General features: G+C 41.3%; 1 protein-coding gene and 1 long non-coding RNA gene across 3 annotated transcripts in view; one reads left to right on the top strand and one right to left on the bottom strand.

The window, feature by feature from the left end:
* Nucleotides 1-8,845, bottom strand: part of HACD2 (3-hydroxyacyl-CoA dehydratase 2) — an 89,558-nt gene extending 80,713 nt beyond the window's left edge. The window contains exons 1-2 of the mRNA XM_059920964.1: nucleotides 8,645-8,845; nucleotides 5,987-6,104 (exon numbers count right to left, since the gene is read on the bottom strand). Of these exons, the coding sequence (XP_059776947.1) occupies nucleotides 5,987-6,104; nucleotides 8,645-8,799 (273 nt within the window). The 5' untranslated portion in view covers nucleotides 8,800-8,845. The remainder of the gene's footprint in view (nucleotides 1-5,986; nucleotides 6,105-8,644) is intronic.
* Nucleotides 8,846-8,966: 121 nt separating this feature from the next.
* The window catches only part of LOC132364790 (uncharacterized), a 34,262-nt gene continuing 20,768 nt past the window's right edge, over nucleotides 8,967-22,460 (top strand). The window contains exon 1 of one of the 2 annotated variants that reach the window (XR_009502917.1): nucleotides 8,967-9,046. This is a non-coding gene — a long non-coding RNA (uncharacterized LOC132364790). Of the gene's footprint in view, nucleotides 9,047-9,318; nucleotides 9,625-22,460 lie in introns of those variants that run through there. The other variant, XR_009502916.1, reaches the window with a different exon arrangement.

Raw genomic sequence — 22,460 nt, 5'->3', positions numbered from 1 at the left:
GCTAGTCCACCAACACATAATATCTCTGATATGCCTGGCACTACGTATTTTGTAATGTTCTTTTTGACATTCAAATGGTACACTCTGAACAGTCCCAATGGTTTCTGCTCTGTAATCTGTTTTATCTGAGACTGTAACTAGGAACTCCTGCCTTTCTTGAATCTTCAGTATCACCTATTTCTCTGCACTGTGGCCTGCTTCCTGCCCTGAACTGCCACCATTGACATTTTTAGTTCTCTTTAAAAAAAAAATTTCAGCACACTCTTTTCTATAGCCATTACCTATCTTCTCTGAACACTGTATCAATTTGCTTCTATTTGCTTGAGTTGTTAAGCAGTGAGGCCTGTGTGGGTGGACTCCTGTTTCCCACAGTCTCCCTCTTCCCTTCTAATGTTGTGACACTTATTAATCCCTAGTTCTATTTCCCTCTGGTTTTCACACTGTTTCTGAAGCTGGTTTGTCTGGGTTTGCTGTCATTCCTGTTTGTGTCAGATAGCTCCACTATGACTTGCTCTGCTAGCTTTTCAGAAGTCTCTTTTAGAGGTCTGGTTTCTCAAAACAAGTCCTCAGAATAAAGTTAGTCTAAAATGTGCATATAGCTTGTGTTTCAGAAGTTCCTTTTTAAAATTACTGAGAAATTAGCATGTTTCCACAAGGAAGAAAAATATTACAGATGATGGTCATGTCCCCAGATGAGTTCAGAAAAGCAAAGTTAATATATAATGTGCCTAAAGTATTAGTAATATCATAGAACCCAACCACCTAGTATCTCTGTGGGAAAAAATCATCCAGTAGTTGAGGCAAAAAGACAAAAACTGGCAGGGAGACAAGATGGGAGCCCTCTTCCTAAGGACACTACAAATTCTTAAGGTTTTGCTATATTTTAGAGAAATATCCAAAATCAGTTTCCTATTATTTCATTAAAGGATCTGAGGAGAGTTGTGACGTGAGGCATGAAGAATTAGACCAGAATACAGAGATGGGGCTTAGAAAACAACAAAAGCTATCTTCTCTCCTTCACTGCTTCTCCAGAACCAGTTCTGCCATTTCAGACCCAGTCCTAAATCAACTCTAGGAAAAGATAACAAATGATACATTTTTTCTTTATTTTATTTTATTTTTTCGGTAGATAAGAGGGTTCCAAGCATTAGAAGGAGATGGAAGAGAATAAGAAAGAAAGGAGGTGCCTGTGGTCCATTAGATATTCCAAGATGGACAGTGGCAGGTAAATGATATTGAATATATGTACTGATGTACATGTGTTGAAGATGGTCTGTATTAGTCTCAACAATTAATGTCTCTGCAGAGCAGGTCCTTAACCTATTTGAATCCTCACTGTCAATCACAGAGGCACATCCAATTATGAGTATTTGAAAATGTCTTTGCTGTAATTACATTCTTATGTTAACTAAATATATTTAGAAATCCAAATTCTCTTAGAAATAATTTTAAAGCGCCATAATGTAGGATCTTTAATTTCTAAACTTTAACTCAGTTCTTAACAAAGCTGGAAAGACAGTCTGTCCTTATCCATGAACATCATGGACCCGAAAAAAAGAATAAAGTAAAAAGAAAATTTATCCGGCTCATTATACATGAACGGCATTTTAAAAAAATTGAGATATAATTCACATATCACAAAATTCACTTATTTAAAGTGTACATTCAGTGATTTTTAGTTATGTTCCCAAGGTTGTGCAACCATACCACCATCTAATTCAAGAATATTTTCACCACCTTAAAAAGAAATCCTGTACCCATTAGCAGTCCCTCCCCATTCTCTCCTCCCTACAGCCCCTGGCAACCATTAATCTACTTTCTGTCTCTATGAATTTGCCTCTTCTGGACATTTCGTATAAAGGGAATCAAACAACACATGGTTTTTTGTTTCTGGCTTCTTTCACAAAGCATGTTTTCAAGATTCATCCATGTTATAACAAGTACCAGTAATTCACTCATTTTATGGTATGGAGATATATTTATCTATGAATGGCACTTTAAAAATATACTTTTGCTACCTATGTTAATTAGCTCTCAGATTCAACTCAAGACACATCGTAGTTATTCACACACTGATCCCTTGGCCCACAAAGTTATCAGTATTTTACTTTCTATGAATTTATAAATCATCTCATACCTTATCATCTTCACTGTATTGTGTCTCATTACTTTGGTAAATACTTCTTGGACTTAATGCCTAGCAACACTTTTCTATAAATTGTCCCTTCCCTCCAGCTTCTATATGGTTAATGTGACCCTGCTCTTGTCTACAGGTGATTGGTCCAGGAATAAGCACCTGATTCAAGCTGGACATATTAGGCCCTTTGCTAGGAATATGGAAATGGAAATAATATTGTTTTCAATTAGCTGCTCTCGATTGCAGAAACTACAATCTCAGGAGTTTTCTGTTACCACTGTCTGCCACACAGACTAAGAAACCAAAAAAAACCCCAGTCTGCAAGAAGAGAAGAATCAGAGAAAAAGAGAGAGAGGCAATAGTAGAGATAAGAGACAGAGCAAGACCTCCTGGGTTCCCTGTGGTGCTCCAGTCCCAGATTCCAGGCCATTCCTAAGGCCCAGCTGCATCCCCACCCTTGGATTCCATGGGACATACTATACACTTATAATAAATTCCCCTTACAGTTTAAGTCAGTTAAGGCAGTTTCTATAATCTCCAGCCAAGAGTCCTAACATAATCATCTACCCAGTAAGATTTTAATGTCTTTACTAGCAAGGGCTCAACCTCCATGGCACCCATTACAGTGACTCAAACACATACTTATTTAACTATCACCTGTGGAATATTTTGAAAAACTATCTATAAAAATTACTCAAGACATTCTTGGATACGTATGTGGAAAAAAATTAGAATTTCTGTCTACTTTATTAAAAAGCTATATTATTGGGACTTCCCTGGTGGTCCAGTGGCTAAGCCTCCGTGCTCCCAACGTAGGGGGCCCGGGATCAATCCCTGGTCAGGGAACTAGATCCCGCATGCTGCAACTAAAGGTCCCGCATGCTGCAACTAAAGGTCCTGCATGCCACAACTAAAGGTCCTGCATTCTGCAACAACAACAGAAAGATTCTGCATGCCACAATGAAGATCCCACACATGGCAATGGAGATCCCGCCTGCCGCAACTAAGACCTGGCACAGCCAAAGAAAGAAATAAATTTTTTTTAAAAAGCTATATTATTGTATCACAAACTCAATATATCTTTGCACCCATTTTGCAAAAAATCATTTAATTTCCTCAGAAAGTATTTCTGTATTACACTACTACACGCCCATTTACACTTGCTTAGTAAATGTTTTATATTTTTAAAAAGCAAAGTGTTATATTTTCCTAAGAAGATTTGAAGTTTCTTGAGAACAAGTAATCTCTATTTCCTCTTAAAGCAAATTCCCACAGAACCTACTAAAGAATAATCATACAGATTATTACTCAGAATATTCATATAGAGATATAAGTGAGTAGCTGACCTCCCTGGACTCATTTTTTCCTCCTATAAACAGGGTTTATTGTCAAGCACTAATAATTCTCATAAGGACGACTTATCTGTAATTAAACAACACTAAGCACATTATTGTACTATGTAGGCTGGGTAGGCAATAAAACATTCCTTAATGTACGGCTCAGGAGATGCAGCTCGAGCAAGCCTGCTCTCTTGTCCCAGGTTGAGGGGTCTACTGCCATCTCTGCCATCTACAAAGCTAATTCCCTGCACATCCCAGGGAGTCTTCATTCATTTTGCAGAGTTCTTTTCCCAAAATCAAATCCAGGATTTGTCACCTAATTGGTTCTTAGTCGGGATAACAGAGATAAAACCAGAACTCCAAAATATTTTCTTAAATCCCTATTAAAAATTTTATAGGGATAAATGGGCTAATCCCTCCAAGTCTAAGATTTGGTTCTTGAGTAGATTTTGCATCACACTATTTAATGTCACAACCTTCCCTAAGATATCCTTAAATTTTAAAAATTATACCTCTAATATTACCAAGTCTTACAGAGACCGAATCCCCTTTAAATAAGTAAATTATTGAAGTATTCCAGTTGGATACAACTTCTTACTATATCAAGCACTCAGGCAGTTTCTGATGGTCTTGACTCCAAACTTGGTTCTCTGTAGCGTGAGAACTGTGCTGGCCAAAGCTCTGACAGACAAGTGATACTTATTTACTACTGCCCCTTTCCCCCCAAAATTTAAGCCTCTAAGTTTACAATATGGCCCACACAAGGATCTGCTAGTTTCCTCAAACTCAAACTGTTAGGGCAGAAAGGAACTTTACAAATCTACTTCAAACTAATTATGTTACAAATGAGAAAATGAGGTAGACAAGAGATAAATGACTCACCCAAATTCACAAAGTAAGTTGGTAAAACCAGCAGGCTTAGAATAAGGGCACTCAGACTCCAGTTGTAAGTTCATTTCATCATACCATCTAACTTAAACATATAAGTATGGACAGTATTGAAATCTCTCTGCTTTCTGGGAAAAAAATCCCCCAAACCTACAACTTTCTGCTTTCAAAAATGAGGGTGAGGGCTTCCCTGGTGGCGCAGTGGTTAAGAATCCGCCTGCCAATGCAGGGGACACGGGTTCGAGCCCTGGTCCCGGGAGATCCCACATGCCGCGGAGCAACTAAGCTCTTGTGCCACAACTACAGAGCCTGCGCTCTAGAGTCTGCGAGCCACAACTACTGAGCCCGCGTGCTGCAACTACTGAAGCCCGTGCACCCTAGAGCCCATGCTCCACAACAAGAGAAGCCACCGTAATGAGAAGGCCACGCACCACAACGAAGAGTAGCCCCCCGCCTGCGCGCAGCAACGAAGACCCAACACAGCCAAAAATAAGTAAATAAAATAAACTAATTAAAAACAAAAAAAATGAGGGTGAGAGGTTGAGGTAACATCTCATTTCATGGAGATAAATGGTCTTTTCTTAAACAGCCTTCCAAATGCCATGATGGGCTTGGCCTAGAGGCTAAGTAAAATTAAACTGAATACCAGATCTTCTCTGCAACCTGAAAAATCTTCACCATAATGAACTATGGCAGCTATGGTGTGTGCCCAAAGCTACCTCATTCCCCCTTTTCCATTAACAAAGTCTACAGTCTCTTGGCCAGAAGAATGGGCATGTGTCCTAGATCTGACTAATCAAGTATTTCACATCACTGGCAAGAGTGATTGGTCTAGGTAAGACCAACCAGAATCCTTCCCTAATGCTGAGAAAAATAAGCTCTCTCCCACCAGGTGCAGAAGGCAATCTGCAGTAGGAGACCTTAAGACTAATATTCAAAGAGAAATAGAGAGAAGCAGAGATGAGAGATGGAAAGAGAGTCCGGCAACATCAAATCCTTGGTTCTCATTCCCAAGATGGTTCCTTTGATTTTGTAAGTTAACCCTATTATCTTTATCAACTACAGAAGCCAATAAATTTCCTTTTGCTTAAAATAATTTGAATTGCAAGTCAAAAATCCTATCATATACTTACCCCAGAAGACAGGACTGGATATATATATTACCCTTAATACAGGGAAATTAATAAACTATTGTTTAAAAAGTTTTTTGGAGGCTTTTAAACAGGCTCTACTATTTCTTATATCTATCACTCCTGACATCCTACCCTCACCAACTTCACTGTTCCCATGATATGCCTGGTCCCTGTAAGTAACTGAGTTTGCTAACACTTCCCTAGGATGTCCCTAGAATTTTTAAAAATCCTAATATAAGCTTGTTTCATTTGATTGCCAATAAAAGTTGAATGTAAAATATATTCCAGGTAATACAAGTTAAATGAGATCTTATTTATGTAGAATGTCAAAAAGATAAACCAGGTATCAACATTATACATAGCGTTCTATGAGGCAAGTTTTCAACATTTAAAGCAAATCCAACAGAAACATGGCTACTTCAATATAATTTAGTAGCTTGTTTTTAATTTTAAAACAATAGAAATCAACAACAAATCTCAGGACCCACCTCCAATAAGGCTCCAGTTTGGAAGAATTTCAAAGGCTTTTCAATGGAATAATAAAGGCTATGATAGCTACCCTTAGCCAGGTATGCTCTGACCAGACCAACAGCTATAACGAGCCACCTAAGAAAAAGAGCAATCAGAAGAAAAAAGTCAGTAGGATTATAACAGAAAGATGTGGCAATCATAGATATTACTAAAGGTGACCTCAAGATCTGTGTCCTAGGTTTATCGATTATCACTCTCAAATGCCAAGCTGTATGTAATGCACAGAAATGTTGCACCTCCAGCAGCACCCTAAGAAGAGTGCTTTTTGCAAAAGCACAGTGGCACCTCACCCATCTGGAGCTCGGCTTTTTGGCAACCTTGCCTGTTGAGAACAGGCCAAAAGGAGGGAAATAAGCTAAATTGGTCCTTGAGCAGCTAAATTAGGTGCCAGGAAGTCCAAGACAAGAGAAAAAAACTATTAAAGGAAAATTTTAAATGCCCTGTGCAGTTAAAGGGTCTGTAATAACAACAAGGGTGGAGAGATGTTTTAAACTATTTATAGAAGTATCTCATTGAACATACCCCTACCTTAAAATCTATTCTTTTAAAAGACTGCAAATGACATATGAATAAATGGTTTGTTTTTTAAAAAGAATAAAAGGTTTTTAAGCTGAGATTCCCAAAATCAATTTAGTAAAGAAAGCCAGATCAATACAAAACACAAAACAGGGAAGCACTTAGGCATATGGCTCTGAACACTACATTTCTGCTCTACTGTCCTCCAAAATAAATTTCTCAGGCCTTGTAGTTTTTTATTTGTTAAGTTCCATAATGAAATGAGGTATATCATTATTAAGGTGTGTCTCCTTGAAGGTGCTAACAGATTTATTTATGTGTAAAATCTTAACTAGGCAATGGGGTATGTGGTCTATGTTATTTCTAGAAACTATCATACAAATACATCGAACAAGAGTTTGTAAAAAAAAAAAAAATGAATTCCTTAATGGTGTAACTGGTTCAGCATTAGTAGCCTAGAAAAAAAGCTTACTTTACTCTCATATCCCCAACTTTTCTTCTGGTTTAAGATACCACTCCTTACCCTCCACCCCATTCTTTATGTTCATGGTTCAGGAATAAAGGCTTCTTTTTGTCTTTCCCAATGTATCTTAAAATCCCTCTTCAGTACAATGCTCTCATCAAAGCCCTTGCTAAGATGACAAGAATTTTTATACATAAATATAAATACACACACATATGCACTCCTGAATATTCTTTTAAAATCATTCTGTGACCATTTATGTGATAAAGAAAACGTGCATCTGTAATATGGCTTCTAAACCCAGAACTACTACTAACAAGTTCTGTGACCTCAAGTCAAGCAAGTTATAACTTCTCTGAGCCTAGGTTTCAATACTGGCTATTTCTAATACTAGCCATAAAGCCTATGATCCTCTTAAGATGTGTTTTGCGTGTGTGTGTGTGAAAAAAGCAAGGTGCTGAAATGCTAAGCATTAGTATTTTTAAAATACCCATGTACACATATTTGCTTGTATCAGTATCTGAAACATAAACAAAATTATCTGCCTTCCAGGGAGGAAATCTGGGTGGAAGGGAAGGTACGAGGGAAGATTTTCACTGTATGCCCTTGCATACATTTTCAATTTTGCACCTGGCCAATGTATTATCTATTTTAAAAATAAATAAAACTGGATGTTCATTATACAGTTCTTTCAACTTCTCTATATGTTTGAAAATTTTCATAATAAAATGTTAAGAATTTTATTTTTTACAAATTTATAAAATTTAAAAATATGTAACAGTCTGATCCTGTGATCCTCGTCATCAAAAATCATGGGGTCAGAGAATTAGAGGAACCTTGGAGATCACCTAGCTCAGCTCCTTAGTTTTTACAGATGAAAAAACGGAGGTCTAGAGAAATAAAATGATTTATTCAAAGTCACACAGTTAACGTCATAACTAGAACTAAAAACTCGCTGCGACAAGGGATGGAGTGAAATAAAGGAGAAACAAGAGGGGGTAAAATCTGTTTCCAGGGTCTATTCCGCTTCTCCCCAGTAACTCTGCCTTCCATCTCTAGTGTCTTCCCCACCTCAGTCCATCCTACAAAGTCTAAACTCACCTAAAGCACAGGACTGCTCACGTCACTGGGCAAAAACTTTGAACGCTGTTCCACTACCTTTCCCGTTAAAGCTCATCCTGGATTTTGAAAACAGCCGCCGAAATAAATGGTCAACTCTGCAGACACAGCTCCCTCCACTCCCTTTGTGGGGAACAGCTCGGCATTCGTGACTTGCCGCCTGGGCTCTCAGCGCTGCAGGATCGCCCGGCACAACGCCCCCCAGACATGGACGTGTGGGCAGCCCATACGTCCTCCCAAGGCCCTCCGGACCAGTGCCTGGGCAGCCTTCCCCGAGCCCCCTTGGAGACCTGGAACTCCAGCTTGGGGCACACCCGGTGCCTGGGAACTTGCTCGGCCCCCGGCAAGCACCCAGGCGGATTCAGCCTCGACTGCCCTCGGAGCCCAGGTGCCGTGGCCCGGACTCCCGCCACCGAGGCTCCGCTGCGCGCGGCGGGCCGAGCCGGGCCGCTCCTCCTGCCGCAGAGCCCCCTCCCCGGCCAGGCTCTCTCCCCTCCTTCCCGAGCCCCAGCCTCACCCCGCGGTCATCACCACATTGTAGATGACCAGGTAGGCCGTGGCCAGAGGCCCCGGGCCCTTTTTCTTTCGCGAGCCGCTGGCTTCGCCGGCCCCGGCCCGGGCCCCGCCGCCCCCATTCCCTTTCGTCGCTGCAGTCGCCGCGGCTGCCGCCATGTCAAACGCCGAGAGCACGCTCTCCTCGCGCGAGCACCTCCGCCCAAACTGGCCACTGCGAGCGGGGTGGAGGGAAGGACAAGGGAGAGGCGGGGCCGAGGCCGCGGGGCGGAGCCAGGGGCAGCGCCCACGGCTGCCGCCATCTTGGAGGAGGGCAAAGACGCTCCCGGCCCTCCCGCCCCTCCGCTCGCCTCAGTCGCCACCGCCATCGTGGAACAGGGTAATCACCGCCGCTTTTGCGATCCTGGTAATAACCTCCGGCGCCATCTTGGATTAGGTCAATGTTGTATTTGGCCTTATTCGACCGGCCTGTTGTTTCTGCCGTCTGGATGCTTCGTTGTCCCTGGTTATTCTCTCTCCTATAATTTTCGCCTCTGTGTGGGATTAATAAAATGATGCTTTCATTTTCCTTTCTCATCTTGACTTCTCCCAGTGGTCGTATCTTCACCCCTATACACGAGGTTCGAGTAACCTGCCATTTTGGGTCAGGGCAATTGACGCTGATTTCGCTTCCCATCATCCCCAGAGGCCGGCGGGGACTGCCGTTTATCTTAACTGCTAGCCGGGTTGAAGATTCTGTCTCTGAAGGTTTATTCCCTGCCTTTTGATTTTAAGTTGCTTGTACAGTGGAGAAGGTCAACGAGAAGTATGTCCCTTTTCCTATCCGATTAAAGTCGCCCGTGTGGCCTAGGATCCAGTGTCATTCTTGAGGGCCTGGAGGATGCCCAAATGCGTCTTCCAGCCTGAAGCCGCGTGGGCTCGCCCGTCGCCGAAGCCCGTCGGCGAAGCAGGACGAGGATGAGACGATTAGGCTGCCGGCTAAGGGTGAGGTGTCGAGTGGAGCGAGAAGCTTTCCACCCACAGTATTCCAAAATAGAGGGATGTTGGCTTATATGGAAAACATGTCTGCCTAAGGAAACCGGGACAGCTTGTGGAACCTGCTTCAACCAGCTGACCCCACTTTCCATTCACTGCTTTGTTCTAGCGGTTTTTGGTTTGTACTAGAAGTCTCCTAACCGTCAATTTTCTCATGCCCGAATCTCTCTTTAAATTAATTACTGTACATGTGGTGGTATACAATACTTATTTATTCTTTCCAGCAAGTATTTATTTTGTGGAGCGTCTGCGAGATTGCACTGGCGTTCATGGCACTAAGTGAAAGACAAGTCCTCGGTCTCCCAGACGTTATAGAGGGAGCCAGGTGAAAATAACTGTGTGTTAGTTGGTGACGAGTGTTGTCAGTTAGGAAGTTGTTTCAGTAGTCCAGGCCGTAGCGAGTAGTGGTTTGGGCCAGAGTGGTCGCAATCGAGGTGATGAAAACTGAATTGATTCTGGACATATTTTAGAAGTAGCGCTGATAAGATTTGTGGATATGTTAGTTGTGGAGTGTGAGGTAAAAGACATTATGAGTAGCTTGGAATAATTGAGTTGTAGAAGAAGCTATTTTGAAGGCAGAAATCTGGGATTTTATCTTTTACTTGCTGAGCTTGACGTCAATTAGACATTCAAGTGGAGAGGTTGAGTAGACAGATTTAGACACTGAGGTTCCAGGACGAAGTGTGGACTAGAGGTATAAATTTGACAGCCATCAGGGCGGTGATGGTATTTAGAGCCATGGGACATCTAAAGATTGAGAGATAACAACTAGACGGTTGCCAGTGCCTCATCCTTACAGCCCCACAGATTGTGTAGAGATCCTGTTGCCTGGTTTTCCTGACTTCTTTAAAGAGCAAGTTGGTGTACTCACATTGCAGACTGTGATCAGAGGAGAAAATTTTTGCAAAGGAAATAAAGAAGTGAGTCATTTTGCAGAGCAGATAATCACTATCCAAAAGCTTCTTTCATTCATTTAACTGATTTTTTCCCCAATATAACCTGCTTAGTGGGAAAGTAGGAGGCAGGAATGCATAAAGCTCTGTCAGAAATCAATTTAAAACTCAACGTATCTTCTTTTTTTTTTTTTTTTTTTTTTTTTTTAAACATCTTTATTGAAGTACAATTGCCTTACAATGGTGTGTTAGCTTCTGCTTTATAACAAAGTTAATCAGTTATACATATACAATATGTTCCCATATCTCTTCCCTCTTGCATCTCCCTCCCTCCCACCCTCCGCATCCCACCCCTCTAGGTGGTCACAAAGCACCGAGCTGATCTCCCTGTGCTATGCGGCTGCTTCCCACCAGCTATCCATCTTACATTTGGTAGTGTATATATGTCCATGACACTCTCTCACCCTGTCACATCTCACCCCACCCCCTCCCCATATCCTCAAGTCCATTCTCTAGTAGGTCTGTGTCTTTATTCCCGTCTTGCCACTAGGTTCTTCATGGCTTTTTTTTCCCTTAGATTCCGTATATATGTGTTAGCATACTGTATTTGTTTTTCTCTTTCCGACTCACCTCACTCCGTATGACAGACTCTAACTCCATCCACCTCATTACAAATACCTCCATTTCATTTCTTTTTATGGCTGAGTAATATTCCATTGTATATATGTGCCACATCTTCTTTATCCATTCATCTGTCGATGGACATTTAGGTTGCTTCCATGTCCTGGCTATTGTAAATAGAGCTGCAATGAACATTTTGGTACATGACTCTTTTTGACCTATGGTTTTCTCAGGGTATATGCCCAGTAGTGGGATTGCTGGGTCGTATGGTAGTTCTATTTGTAGTTTTTTAAGGAACCTCCATACTGTTCTCCATAGTGGCTGTATCAATTTACATTCCCACCAACAGTGCAAGAGAGTTCCCTTTCCTCCACACCCTCTCCAGCATTTATTGTTTCTAGATTTTTTGATGATGGCCATTCTGACCGGTGTGAGATGATATCTCATTGTAGTTTTGATTTGCATTTCTCTAATGATTAATGATGTTGAGCATTCTTTCATGTGTCTGTTGGCCATCTGTATATCTTCTTTGGAGAAATGTCTATTTAGGTCTTCTGCCCATTTTTGGATTGGGTTGTTCGTTTTTTTGTTATTGAGCTGCATGAGCTGCTTGTAAATCTTGGAGATTAATCCTTTGTCAGTTGCTTCATTTGCAAATATTTTCTCCCATTCTGATGGTTGTCTTTTGGTCTTGTTTATGGTTTCCTTTGCTGTGCAAAAGCTTTTAAGTTTCATTAGGTCCCATTTGTTTATTTGTGTTCTTATTTCCATTTCTCTGGGAGCTGGGTCAAAAAGAATCTTGCTGTGATGTATGTCATAGAGTGTTCTGCCTATGTTTTCCTCTAAGAGTTCGATAGTGTCTGGTCTTACACTTAGGTCTTTAATCCATTTTGAGTTTATTTTTGTGCATGGTGTCAGGGAGTGTTCTAATTTCATACTTTTACATGTACCTGTCCAATTTTCCCAGCACCACTTATTGAAGAGGCTGTCTTTTCTCCACTGTATATGCTTGCCTCCTTTATCAAAGATAAGGTGACCATATGTGCGTGGGTTTATCTCTGGGCTTTCTATCCTGTTCCATTGATCTATATTTCTGTTTTTGTGCCAGTACCAAACTGTCTTGATTACTGTAGCTTTGTAATATAGTCTGAAGTCAGGGAGCCTGATTCCCCCAGCTCCATTTTTCGTTCTCAAGATTGCTTTGGCTATTCGGGGTCTTTTGTGTTTCCATACAAATTGTGAAATTTTTTGTTCTAGTTCTGTGAAAAATGCCAGTGGTAGTTTGATAGGGATTGCATTAAATCTGTAGATTGCTTTGGGTAGTAGACTCATTTTCACAATGTTGATTCTTCCAATCCAGGAACATGGTATATCTCTCCATCTGTTTGTATCATCTTTAATTTCTTTCATCAGTGTCTTATAATTTTCTGCATACAGGTCTTTTGTCTCCTTAGGTAGGTTTATTCCTAGATATTTTATTCTTTTTGTTGCAATGGTAAACGGGAGTGTTTTCTTAATTTCACTTTCAGATTTTTCGTCATTAGTGTATAGAAATGCAAGAGATTTCTGTGCATTAATTTTGTATCCTGCTACTTTACCAAATTCATTGATTAGCTCTAGTAGTTTTCTGGTAGCATCTTTAGGATTCTCTATGTATAGTATCATGTCATCTGCAAACAGTGACAGCTTTACTTCTTCTTTTCCGATTTGGATTCCTTTTATTTCTTTTTCTTCTCTGATTGCTGTGGCTAACACTTCCAAAACTATGTTGAATAATAGTGGTGAGAGTGGGCAACCTTGTCTTGTTCCTGATCTTAGTGGAAATGGTTTCAGTTTTTCACCATTGAGGACAATGTTGGCTGTGGGTTTGTCATATATGGCCTTTATTATGTTGAGGAAAGTTCCCTCTATGCCTACTTTCTGCAGGGCTTTTATCATAAATGGGTGTTGAATTTTGTCGAAAGCTTTCTCTGCATCTATTGATAGGATCATATGGTTTTTCTCCTTCAATTTGTTAATATGGTGTATCACATTGATTGTTTTGCGTATATTGAAGAATCCTTGCATTCCTGGGATAAACCCCACTTGATCATGGTGTATGATCCTTTTAATGTGCTGTTGGATTCTGTTTGCGAGTATTTTGTTGAGGATTTTTGCATCTATGTTCATCAGTGATATTGGCCTGTAGTTTTCTTTCTTTGTGACATCTTTGTCTGGTTTTGGTATCAGGGTGATGGTGGCCTCGTAGAATGAGTTTGGGAGTGTTCCTCCCTCTGCAATATTTTGGAAGAGTTTGAGAAGGATAGGTGTTAGCTCTTCTCTAAATGTTTGATAGAATTCACCTGTGAAGCCATCTGGTCCTGGGCTTTTGTTTGTTGGAAGGTTTTTAATCACAGTTTCAATTTCAGTGCTTGTGATTGGTCTGTTCATATTTTCTATTTCTTCCTGGTTCAGTCTCGGCAGTTTGTGCATTTCTAAGAATCTGTCCATTTCTTCCAGGTTGTCCATTTTATTGGCGTAGAGTTGCTTGTAGTAATCTCTCATGATCTTTTGTATTTCTGCAGTGTCAGTGGTTACTTCTCCTTTTTCATTTCTAATTCTATTGATTTGAGTCTTCTCCCTTTTTCTCTTGATGAGTCTGGCTAATGGTTTATCAATTTTGTTTATCTTCTCAAAGAACCAGCTTTTAGTTTTATTGATTTTTGCTATTGTTTCCTTCATTTCTTTTTCATTTATTTCTGACCTGATCTTTATGATTTCTTTCCTTCTGCTAGCTTTGGGGTTTTTTTGTTCTTCTTTCTCTAATTGCTTTAGGTGCAAGGTTAGGTTGTTTATTCGAGATGTTTCCTGTTTCTTGAGGTAGGCTTGTATTGCTATAAACTTCCCTCTTAGCACTGCTTTTGCTGCGTCCCATAGGTTTTGGGTCGTCGTATCTCCATTGTCATTTGTTTCTAGGTATTTTTTGATTTCCCCTTTGATTTCTTCAGTGATCACTTCATTATTAAGTAGTGTATTGTGTAGCCTCCATGTGTTTGTATTTTTTACAGATCTTTTCCTGTAATTGATATCTAGTCTCATAGCGTTGTGGTCGGAAAAGATACTTGATACGATTTCAATTTTCTTAAATTTACCAAGGCTTGATTTGTGACCCAAGATATGATCTATCCTGGAGAATGTTCCATGCGCACTTGAGAAAAATGTGTATTCTGTTGTTTTTGGGTGGAATGTCCTATAAATATCAATTAAGTCCATCTTGTTTAATGTATCATTTAAAGCTTGTGTTTCCTTATTTATTTTCATTTTGGATGATCTGTCCATTGGTGAAAGTGGGGTGTTAAAGTCCCCTACTATGATTGTGTTGCTGTCGATTTCCCCTTTTATGGCTGTTAGTATTTGCCTTATGTATTGAGGTGCTCCTATGTTGGGTGCATAAATATTTACAATTGTTATACCTTCCTCTTGGATCGATCCCTTGATCATTATATAGTGTCCTTCTTTGTCTCTTATAATATTCTTTATTTTAAAGTCTATTTTGTCTGATATAAGAATTGCTACTCCAGCTTTCTTTTGATTTCCATTTGCATGGAATATCTTTTTCCATCCCCTCACTTTCAGTCTGTATGTGTCTCTAGGTCTGAAGTGGGTCTCTTGTAGACAGCATATATATGGGTCTTGTTTTTGTATCCATTCAGCCAGTCTGTGTCTTTTGGTGGGAGCATTTAATCCATTTACATTCAAGGTAATTATCGATATGTATGTTCCCATTCCCATTTTTTTAAATGTTTTGGGTTTGTTATTGTAGGTGTTTTCCTTCTCTTGTGTTTCCTGCCTAGAGAAGTTCCTTTAGCATTTGTTGTAAAGCTGGTTTTGTGGTGCTGAACTCTCTCAGCTTTTGCTTGTCTGTAAAGGTTTTAATTTCTCCATCAAATCTGAATGAGATCCTTGCTGGGTAGAGTAACCTTGGTTGTAGGTTTTTCTCCTTCATCACTTTAAGTATATCCTGCCACTCCCTTCTGGCTTGCAGAGTTTCTGCTGAAAGATCAGATGTTAACCTTATGGGGATTCCCTTGTGTGTTATTTGTTGTTTTTCCCTTGCTGCTTTTAATATGTTTTCTTTATATTTAATTTTTGACAGTTTGATTAATATGTGTCTTGGCGTGTTTCTCCTTGGGTTTATCCTGTATGGGACTCTCTGTGCTTCCTGGACTTGATTAACTATTTCCTTTCCCATATTAGGGAAGTTTTCAACTATAATCTCTTCAAATATTTTCTCAGTCCCTTTCTTTTTCTCTTCTTCTTCTGGGACCCCTATAATTCGAATGTTGGTGCGTTTAATGTTGTCCCAGAGGTCTCTGAGACTGTCCTCAGTTCTTTTCATTCTTTTTTCTTTATCCTGCTCTGCAGTAGTTATTTCCACCATTTTATCTTCCAGGTCACTTATCCTTTCTTCTGCCTCAGTTATTCTGCTATTGATCCCATCTAGAGTATTTTTAATTTCATTTATTGTGTTTTTCATCGTTGCTTGGTTCCTCTTTAGTTCTTCTACGTCCTTGTTAAATGTTTCTTGCATTTTGTCTATTCTATTTCCAAGATTTTGGATCATCCTTACTATCATTATTCTGAATTCTTTTTCAGGTAGACTACCTATTTCCTCTTCATTTGTTAGGTCTGGTGTGTTTTGACCCTGCTCCTTCAACTGCTGTGTGTTTTTCTGTCGTCTCATTTTGCTTATCTTACTGTGTTTGGGGTCTCCTTTTCACAGGCTGCAGGTTCGTAGTTCCCGTTGTTTTTGGTATCTGTCCCCAGTGGGTAAGGTTGGTTCAGTGGGTTGTGTAGGCTTCCTGGTGGAGGGGACTATTGCCTGTGTTCTGGTGGATGAGGTTGAATCTTTCTGGTGGGCACGTCCACGTCTGGTGGTGTGTTTTGGGGTGTCTGTGGCCTTATGATTTTAGGCAGCCTCCCTGCTAATGGATGGGGCTGTGTTCCTGTCTTGCTACTTGTTTGGCATAGGGTGTCCAGCCCTGTAGCTTGCTGGTCGTTGAGTGAAGCTGGGTCTTGATGTTGAGATGGAGATCTCTGAGAGATTTTTGCCGTTTGGTATTACGTGGAGCTGGTAGGTCTCTTGTGGACCAGTGTCCTGAAGTTGGCTCTCCCACCTCAGAGGCACAGCCCTGATGCCTGGCTGGAGCACCAAGAGCCTTTCATCTACACAGCTCAGAATATAAGGGAGAAAAAAATAGAAAGATAAAAAGAGGATAAAATAAAATAAAGCTATTATAATAAAAAATAAGAAAAAAAAATTATTAAGAGTAAATGTATTCAGAAAAAAATTTTTTTTAATTTTTAGAAACAGATTTATTAATTTTTTATAGTAAAAAATAAGAAAAAGATTTTTAAGAAAAAAATTTATTAAGAAAAAAATTTTAATTTTTTAAAATAAAAAATATGAAAAAACTTATTAAAAAATTTTTTAATTTCTAAAAATAGAAAATACGGAAAAAATTATTAAGAAAGCATATATTAGGAAAAAAAAATTTTTTTTTTAAGTAAAAAAAAAAAAAAAAAAAAAAAAAAAGGACGGACCTAACCCTAGGACTGATGGTGAAAGCAAAGCTATACAGACAAAATCTCACCCAGAAGCATACACATATACACTCACAAAAAAAGGAAAAGGGGAAATTAATATATCCTGCTCCTAAAGTCCACCTTTTGAATTTGGGATGATTTGTTGTCTATTCAGGTATTCAACAGATGCAGGCACATCAAGTTGTTTGTGGAGCTTTAATCAGCTGCTTCTGAGGCTGCTGGGGGAGATTTCCCTTTCTCTTCTTTGTTCATACAGCTCCCAGCGTTCAGCTTTGGATTTGGACCCGCCTCTGCATGTACGTTGCCTGAGGGCGTCCGTTCCCCGCCCAGACAGAACGGGGTTAAAGGAGCAGCTGCTTCGGGGGCTCTGGCTCACTCAGGCCAGGGGAGGGAGCAGTACGGAGGAGGTGGGGCGAGCCTGCGGCGTCAGAGGCGTCGTTGCAGCAGCCTGAGGTGCGCCGTGTGTTCTCCAGGGGAAGTTGTCCCTGGATCACGGGAGCCTGGCAGTGGCGAGCTGCACCGGCTCCCGGGAGGGGCAGTGTGGAGAGTGACCTGGGCTCGCACACGGGCTTCTTGGTGGCGGCAGCAGCAGCCTTAGTGTTTCCTACCAGTCTCTGGGGTCCGCGCTGTTAGCCGCGGCTCGCGCCCACCTCTGGAGTTCGTCTAGGCGGCGCTCTGAATTCCCTCTCCTTGCGCGCCGTGAAACAAAGAGGCAAGAAAAAGTCTCTTGCCTCCTCGGCGGCTGCAGACCTCCTCTCCGGCTCCCTCCTGGCTCGCCGCGGCACGCCAACCCCTTCAGGCTGTGTTCACGCCGCCAACCCCAGTCCTCTCCCTGCGATCCGACCGAAACCCGCACCTCAGCTCCCAGCCCCGCCTGCCCCAGCGGGTGAGCAGACAAGCCTCTCGGGCTGGTGAGCGCTGCTCGGCGCTGAGCCTCTGTGCGGGAATCTCTCCGTTTTTCCCCCTGCGCCCCTGTTGCTGTGGGATCCGCGCTGATAGCCGCGGCTCGCACCCGTCTCTGGATTTCGTTTAGGCAGCGCTCTGAATCCCCTCTCCTTGCGTGCCGCGAAACAAAGAGGCAAGAAAAAGTCTCTTGCCTCTTCGGCAGCTGCAGACTTTTTCCCGGACTCCCTCCCGGCTCGCACCAAAGCCCAAGCCTCAGCTCCCAGCCCCCGCCCGCCCCGGCGAGTGAGCAGACAAGCCTCTCGGGCTGGTGAGTGCTGGTTGGCGCCGAGCCTCTGTGCGGGAGTCTCTCCGCTTTGCCCTCCGCACCCCTGTGGCTGCGCTCTCCTCCGCGGCTCCGAAGCTTCCCCCCTCTGCCACCTGCAGTCTCTGCCCGCAAAGGGGCTTCCTAGTGCCTGGAAACCTTTCCTCCTTCACGGCTCCCTCCCACTGGCGCAGGTCCCGTCCCTATTCTTTTGTCTCTGTTATTTCTTTTTTCTTTTACCCTACCCAAGTACGTGGGGATTTTCTTGCCTTTTGGGAGGTCTGACGTCTTCTGCCAGCGTTCAGTGGGTGTTCTGTAGAAGCAGTTCCACGTGTAGATGTATTTCTGCTGTATCTGTGGGAAGGAAGGTGATCTCCGCATCTTACTCTTCCGCCATCTTGCCCCTACCCCCTCAACGTATCTTCTTACAGACACTTAGACTCCGGTCTGTTCTCTCCAGTATAGTCACAGTGATCTTTTCCAAATACAAACTTGTTCATGTCTACTGCCTTCCCCCCCCACCCTCTTATGACATTTAAATGGCTTTTAATGGCACTTATGATAAAGTATAAAATATTTAATGTGACCCACAGTAATGTGCATGGTCTTAACCCCTACCTGCTTCTTCAGTCTCACGTCACACCATGCTCTCCCTAGACATACTACCTTTATCTTAGTTCTTCCAATGAGTGATGAGCCTTTCTGCCACAGGGGCTTTGAGCCTGTTGTTCTCTCTGCCTAGAATCTCCATCCCTACCTTCCTCCTTCTGATCTAAGTTTGCCATCACTTTCCCTAAACTTCTGGAGTGAGTCATTCTCCTTGTCTCCACGTACTTCCTCTCATAACACAGACCACAGTAATTTTATACTTACTCATGTGACTTCTCTCCCCAGTAGACCACAAGTTTCATAAGACAGGAATAGTGGTATTTTCTTGGTAGTAGTGGTTTGTTTGAGTTGTTTGTGTTTGTGTTTTTCCCCTTCATTGCCTGACACATTGCCAGCAACATGATTCTGTCTGGATCAAGCATGATTTCTCTAGAAAAAGTAATTATTTCAAGCCTTAGGACTATCATGACACAAGCAGAGCTCATTAGAGTCCTTCTGTGAAATTGATATTAGGATGCTGGGGTGTAGTGTTCATCTTTTGGTCAGGATTATTAAAAATAAGAGGTTGCGCTCCTGGCTCCAGACAGTCACCTTCCCTTCCATGTGGGGAGAGAAGAAACCAAGCAAACAAGAGGGACTCTGTGTTTTGAGGGCTTTGGGTCTTGATTCCAGTCCCTGAGGTCTGGTACTTGATGCTTTTCCTTCAATTTTGTGGGTTTTCTTGTTATTCTCCCCAGCAAGGGAGTCAGTATATTTCTTTTGCTTAATCTAGCAGTCCCAGAACAGCAACAACAACAAACCACAGCTCTATCCCATTTGTTCCAATAAAAGCCCTGGAAAGTAATCTCTTTAGTTTGAGTCACATATGCCCATCACCGAGCCAATCATTGCAGCCAAAGGGAATAGAATATGCTGACTGGCCAGGTCTTTGTCATATACACATAGCAGGAGGACGGAGGCTTCACCCAAACTATATAAATTGAATTTATACATCCCCCGCATTTGGGGGATATAGTTCCCCAAGAAGTAATAAGGGAGTTGTTATCAGAAGAAGAGAATAGATGTTGGGCAAGTATGGTAGGCTGAAAAATGCCCCCCCCCCACTGATGTCAAATATCTGTGAATGTTAACCGTATTTGGAAAATACATTTAAATTAAAGATCTTAAGATGAGAAGATAATCTTGGATTATCCAGTGGGCCCTAAATGCAATCACATATCCTTATAGAATAGACACACAGAGAAAAAGAGTCGCACAGGGAGAGGAGGAGGCAGTTTGACCACAGAGGCATTGTGACCACAGAGGCAGAGATTGGAGTGATGAACCACCAATCGAGGTATGTTGACAGCCACCAGAATCTGAAAGGTGCAAAGAATGGATTCTCCTTTAGAGCCTCCAGAGGCAGTACAGACTTGCCTTGCAATACCTTGATCTCAGACTTAGAGAATTGTGAGAGAACAAATTTGTTTTAAGCCACCCAGTTTGTGGTAATTTGTTACTGCAGCAACAGAAAACTAATACAGCAGGTAAAAACAACAGATACTGAATGCATATTATCTGCCTCCAAGTATCTTACTCCACGCCGAGTATTGGGAGAATTGCTACATTCAAAGAAAAATTGAGAATGTTAAGCAGGTTAGAGTGGTCTAAATAAACATTGTTTCTGAGGACTACAAAGCAGTATTGTTGTGAGGAGAGAGAAGTCAGGAAAAGCTTCTCGAAGGCATGTCTCAAACATAATCATAGGGATGTGTTATGAAAAGGTTGAAAGTCATTAAAGTGAGAGAAGATAAAAGGTAAAAAATGTAATAGGACACAGCCATGTGTCTGCAGAAGGCTAACCAGGGTGAAGTGATAAAAGTCTACATAAATAGTTGGGACTTGAGTGCTGGACTGAGGAATTTAAATTTGAACTAAGACATGGTAATGAATCAGGTTCTTAAATAGTTATAGGTTGAAAGTATTATCCGAAAAGAAAAATCAACTCCCATTTATTAGTTTCCTATTGCTGCTGTAAAAAATTATCACAAGTTAGTGGCTTGAAACATCATGGAATTTATTGTCTTAAAGTTCTGTAGATCAGAAGTCCAAAATGATTCTTTCAGGGATAAAGTCAAGGTGTTGGCAGGGCTGGTTCCTTCTGGAAGCTCCAAGGGAGAATCCATTCTTTACCTCTTCCAGCTTCTGGAAGTTGCGGGCATTTCTTGGCTCACAGTCACATCTCTCCAGTCTCTCCAATCTCTGATTCTGTTGCTGGAATACCTTCTCTGATTTTGATCCTCCTGCTCCTCTCTTATAACAACTTTTGGCGATTACATTGGGCCCAACCTGATGGTCAGGGATACTCTCCCCATCTTAAAATCCTTGACTTAATCTCATCTGCCAGTCCCCTTTACCTTATAAGTAACAGTCTGGGGATTAGAGCATGGACATATTTGGGGGCTATTATTCAGCCTACCACATTCCATTACCAAAAGAAAGGGAGGGAGGGAGGGAGGGAAAACCCCAAAGACTTGAAAAATGATAAACATTCTTTTTAAACCATTGCTGAATTTGCAGGAAAGTAAAGGATATCTCCAAAGTGGGGATCAGAAGTGGAGTGAGGGCTTGTGTTGGGGATGGTAAAGAATAGTAAATTGAAACCAGAACAGTGATCAGTTAGTAAAAGCAAAAGCCAGGATTTCTCTGAAGGTAAATGCTAATGCCAATGCTAGGGCTGAGAGACTAATCAAGTGAGTTTTCTAGGGCTTTTTCTATTTGGGCACTACCCATTGATTTCAACATATGAATTTTGAGGGGGTCATAAACATTCAGACCATAGAAGTTGCCTTCCTTGACAAAAGGGATTTTGTAGGTGTGATTAAATCAGGGACCCTGAGATGAGGAGATCATCTTGGATTATCTGGGTGGGTCCTCTGTAATCATAAAAAGGAGGCAGAGGAAGAATCAGTCAGCCAGAAGGCAGTGTGACTACAGAAGAAAGTCAGAGTGAGATGCAGTGTTTTTGGCTTTGAAGATGGAGGAAGGGGGCTTCCAGAATGTGGAAAACACAAGGAAATAGGTTCTAGGGAGGCTCTAGGGAGCCTTCAGAAAGGAATGCAGCCCTGCCAACATCTTGATTTTAGCCCAGTGAGTCCTGTACTGGACTGCTGATCTACAGAACTATAAGATAATAAATTTGTATTGTTTTTTAAGCTACTAAGTTTGTGGTAATTTGTTACATCAGTAATTGAAAACTAATACAGTAATACATCTGTATCGATAGCAGCCAAAAAGCATTACTAGAGGTAAAATCTTTCATAATAATGAACTGTTCTCTGTTCACCAGGAAAACAACAATTTTAAACAGGTATGCATAATTTAAGAGGTATGGCCTCTGTGCTACTGTTCCAATTCTACATAGAGAATTATAAAACATTATTGGATGACGTTAAGGAAGACCTAAGTAAGTGGAGAGATACTGAGTTCATAGATTGAAAGACTCAATACAGTAAAGATGACAGTTCTCCCCAAATTAATTTATAAATTGCATGCAATCTCAATCAGAATTTCACCAAGTAGTTTTTGTTGTTTGTTTTGATTGTTGTGGAATTTGAGAAGCAGATTGAGATTTTATATGGAAATTTTAATGGTCCCAAAATTGCCAAGGTATTGGGAGAACTTGCTGTACAAGATAACAACATTTATTGTAAAGTATAGTTTTACAATTAAGACAGTATAGTATTAGCATAAGGATGGCAAATAGACTGATAGAACAGGATAGAGAGTCCAGGAACAGACCCACACATATATAGTCACTTTATGTATGACAGAGATACAGTAGGGAAAAGATGGACATTCCAGTAAATGATTCTGGGACAAGTGGATAT

The sequence above is a fragment of the Balaenoptera ricei genome, chromosome 4, assembly GCF_028023285.1.
Source record: "Balaenoptera ricei isolate mBalRic1 chromosome 4, mBalRic1.hap2, whole genome shotgun sequence".
In the NCBI taxonomy this organism is placed as follows: domain Eukaryota; kingdom Metazoa; phylum Chordata; class Mammalia; order Artiodactyla; family Balaenopteridae; genus Balaenoptera; species Balaenoptera ricei.
Note: the sequence above shows the minus strand (reverse complement) of the source record. Positions and strands in the feature narration are given on the sequence as shown.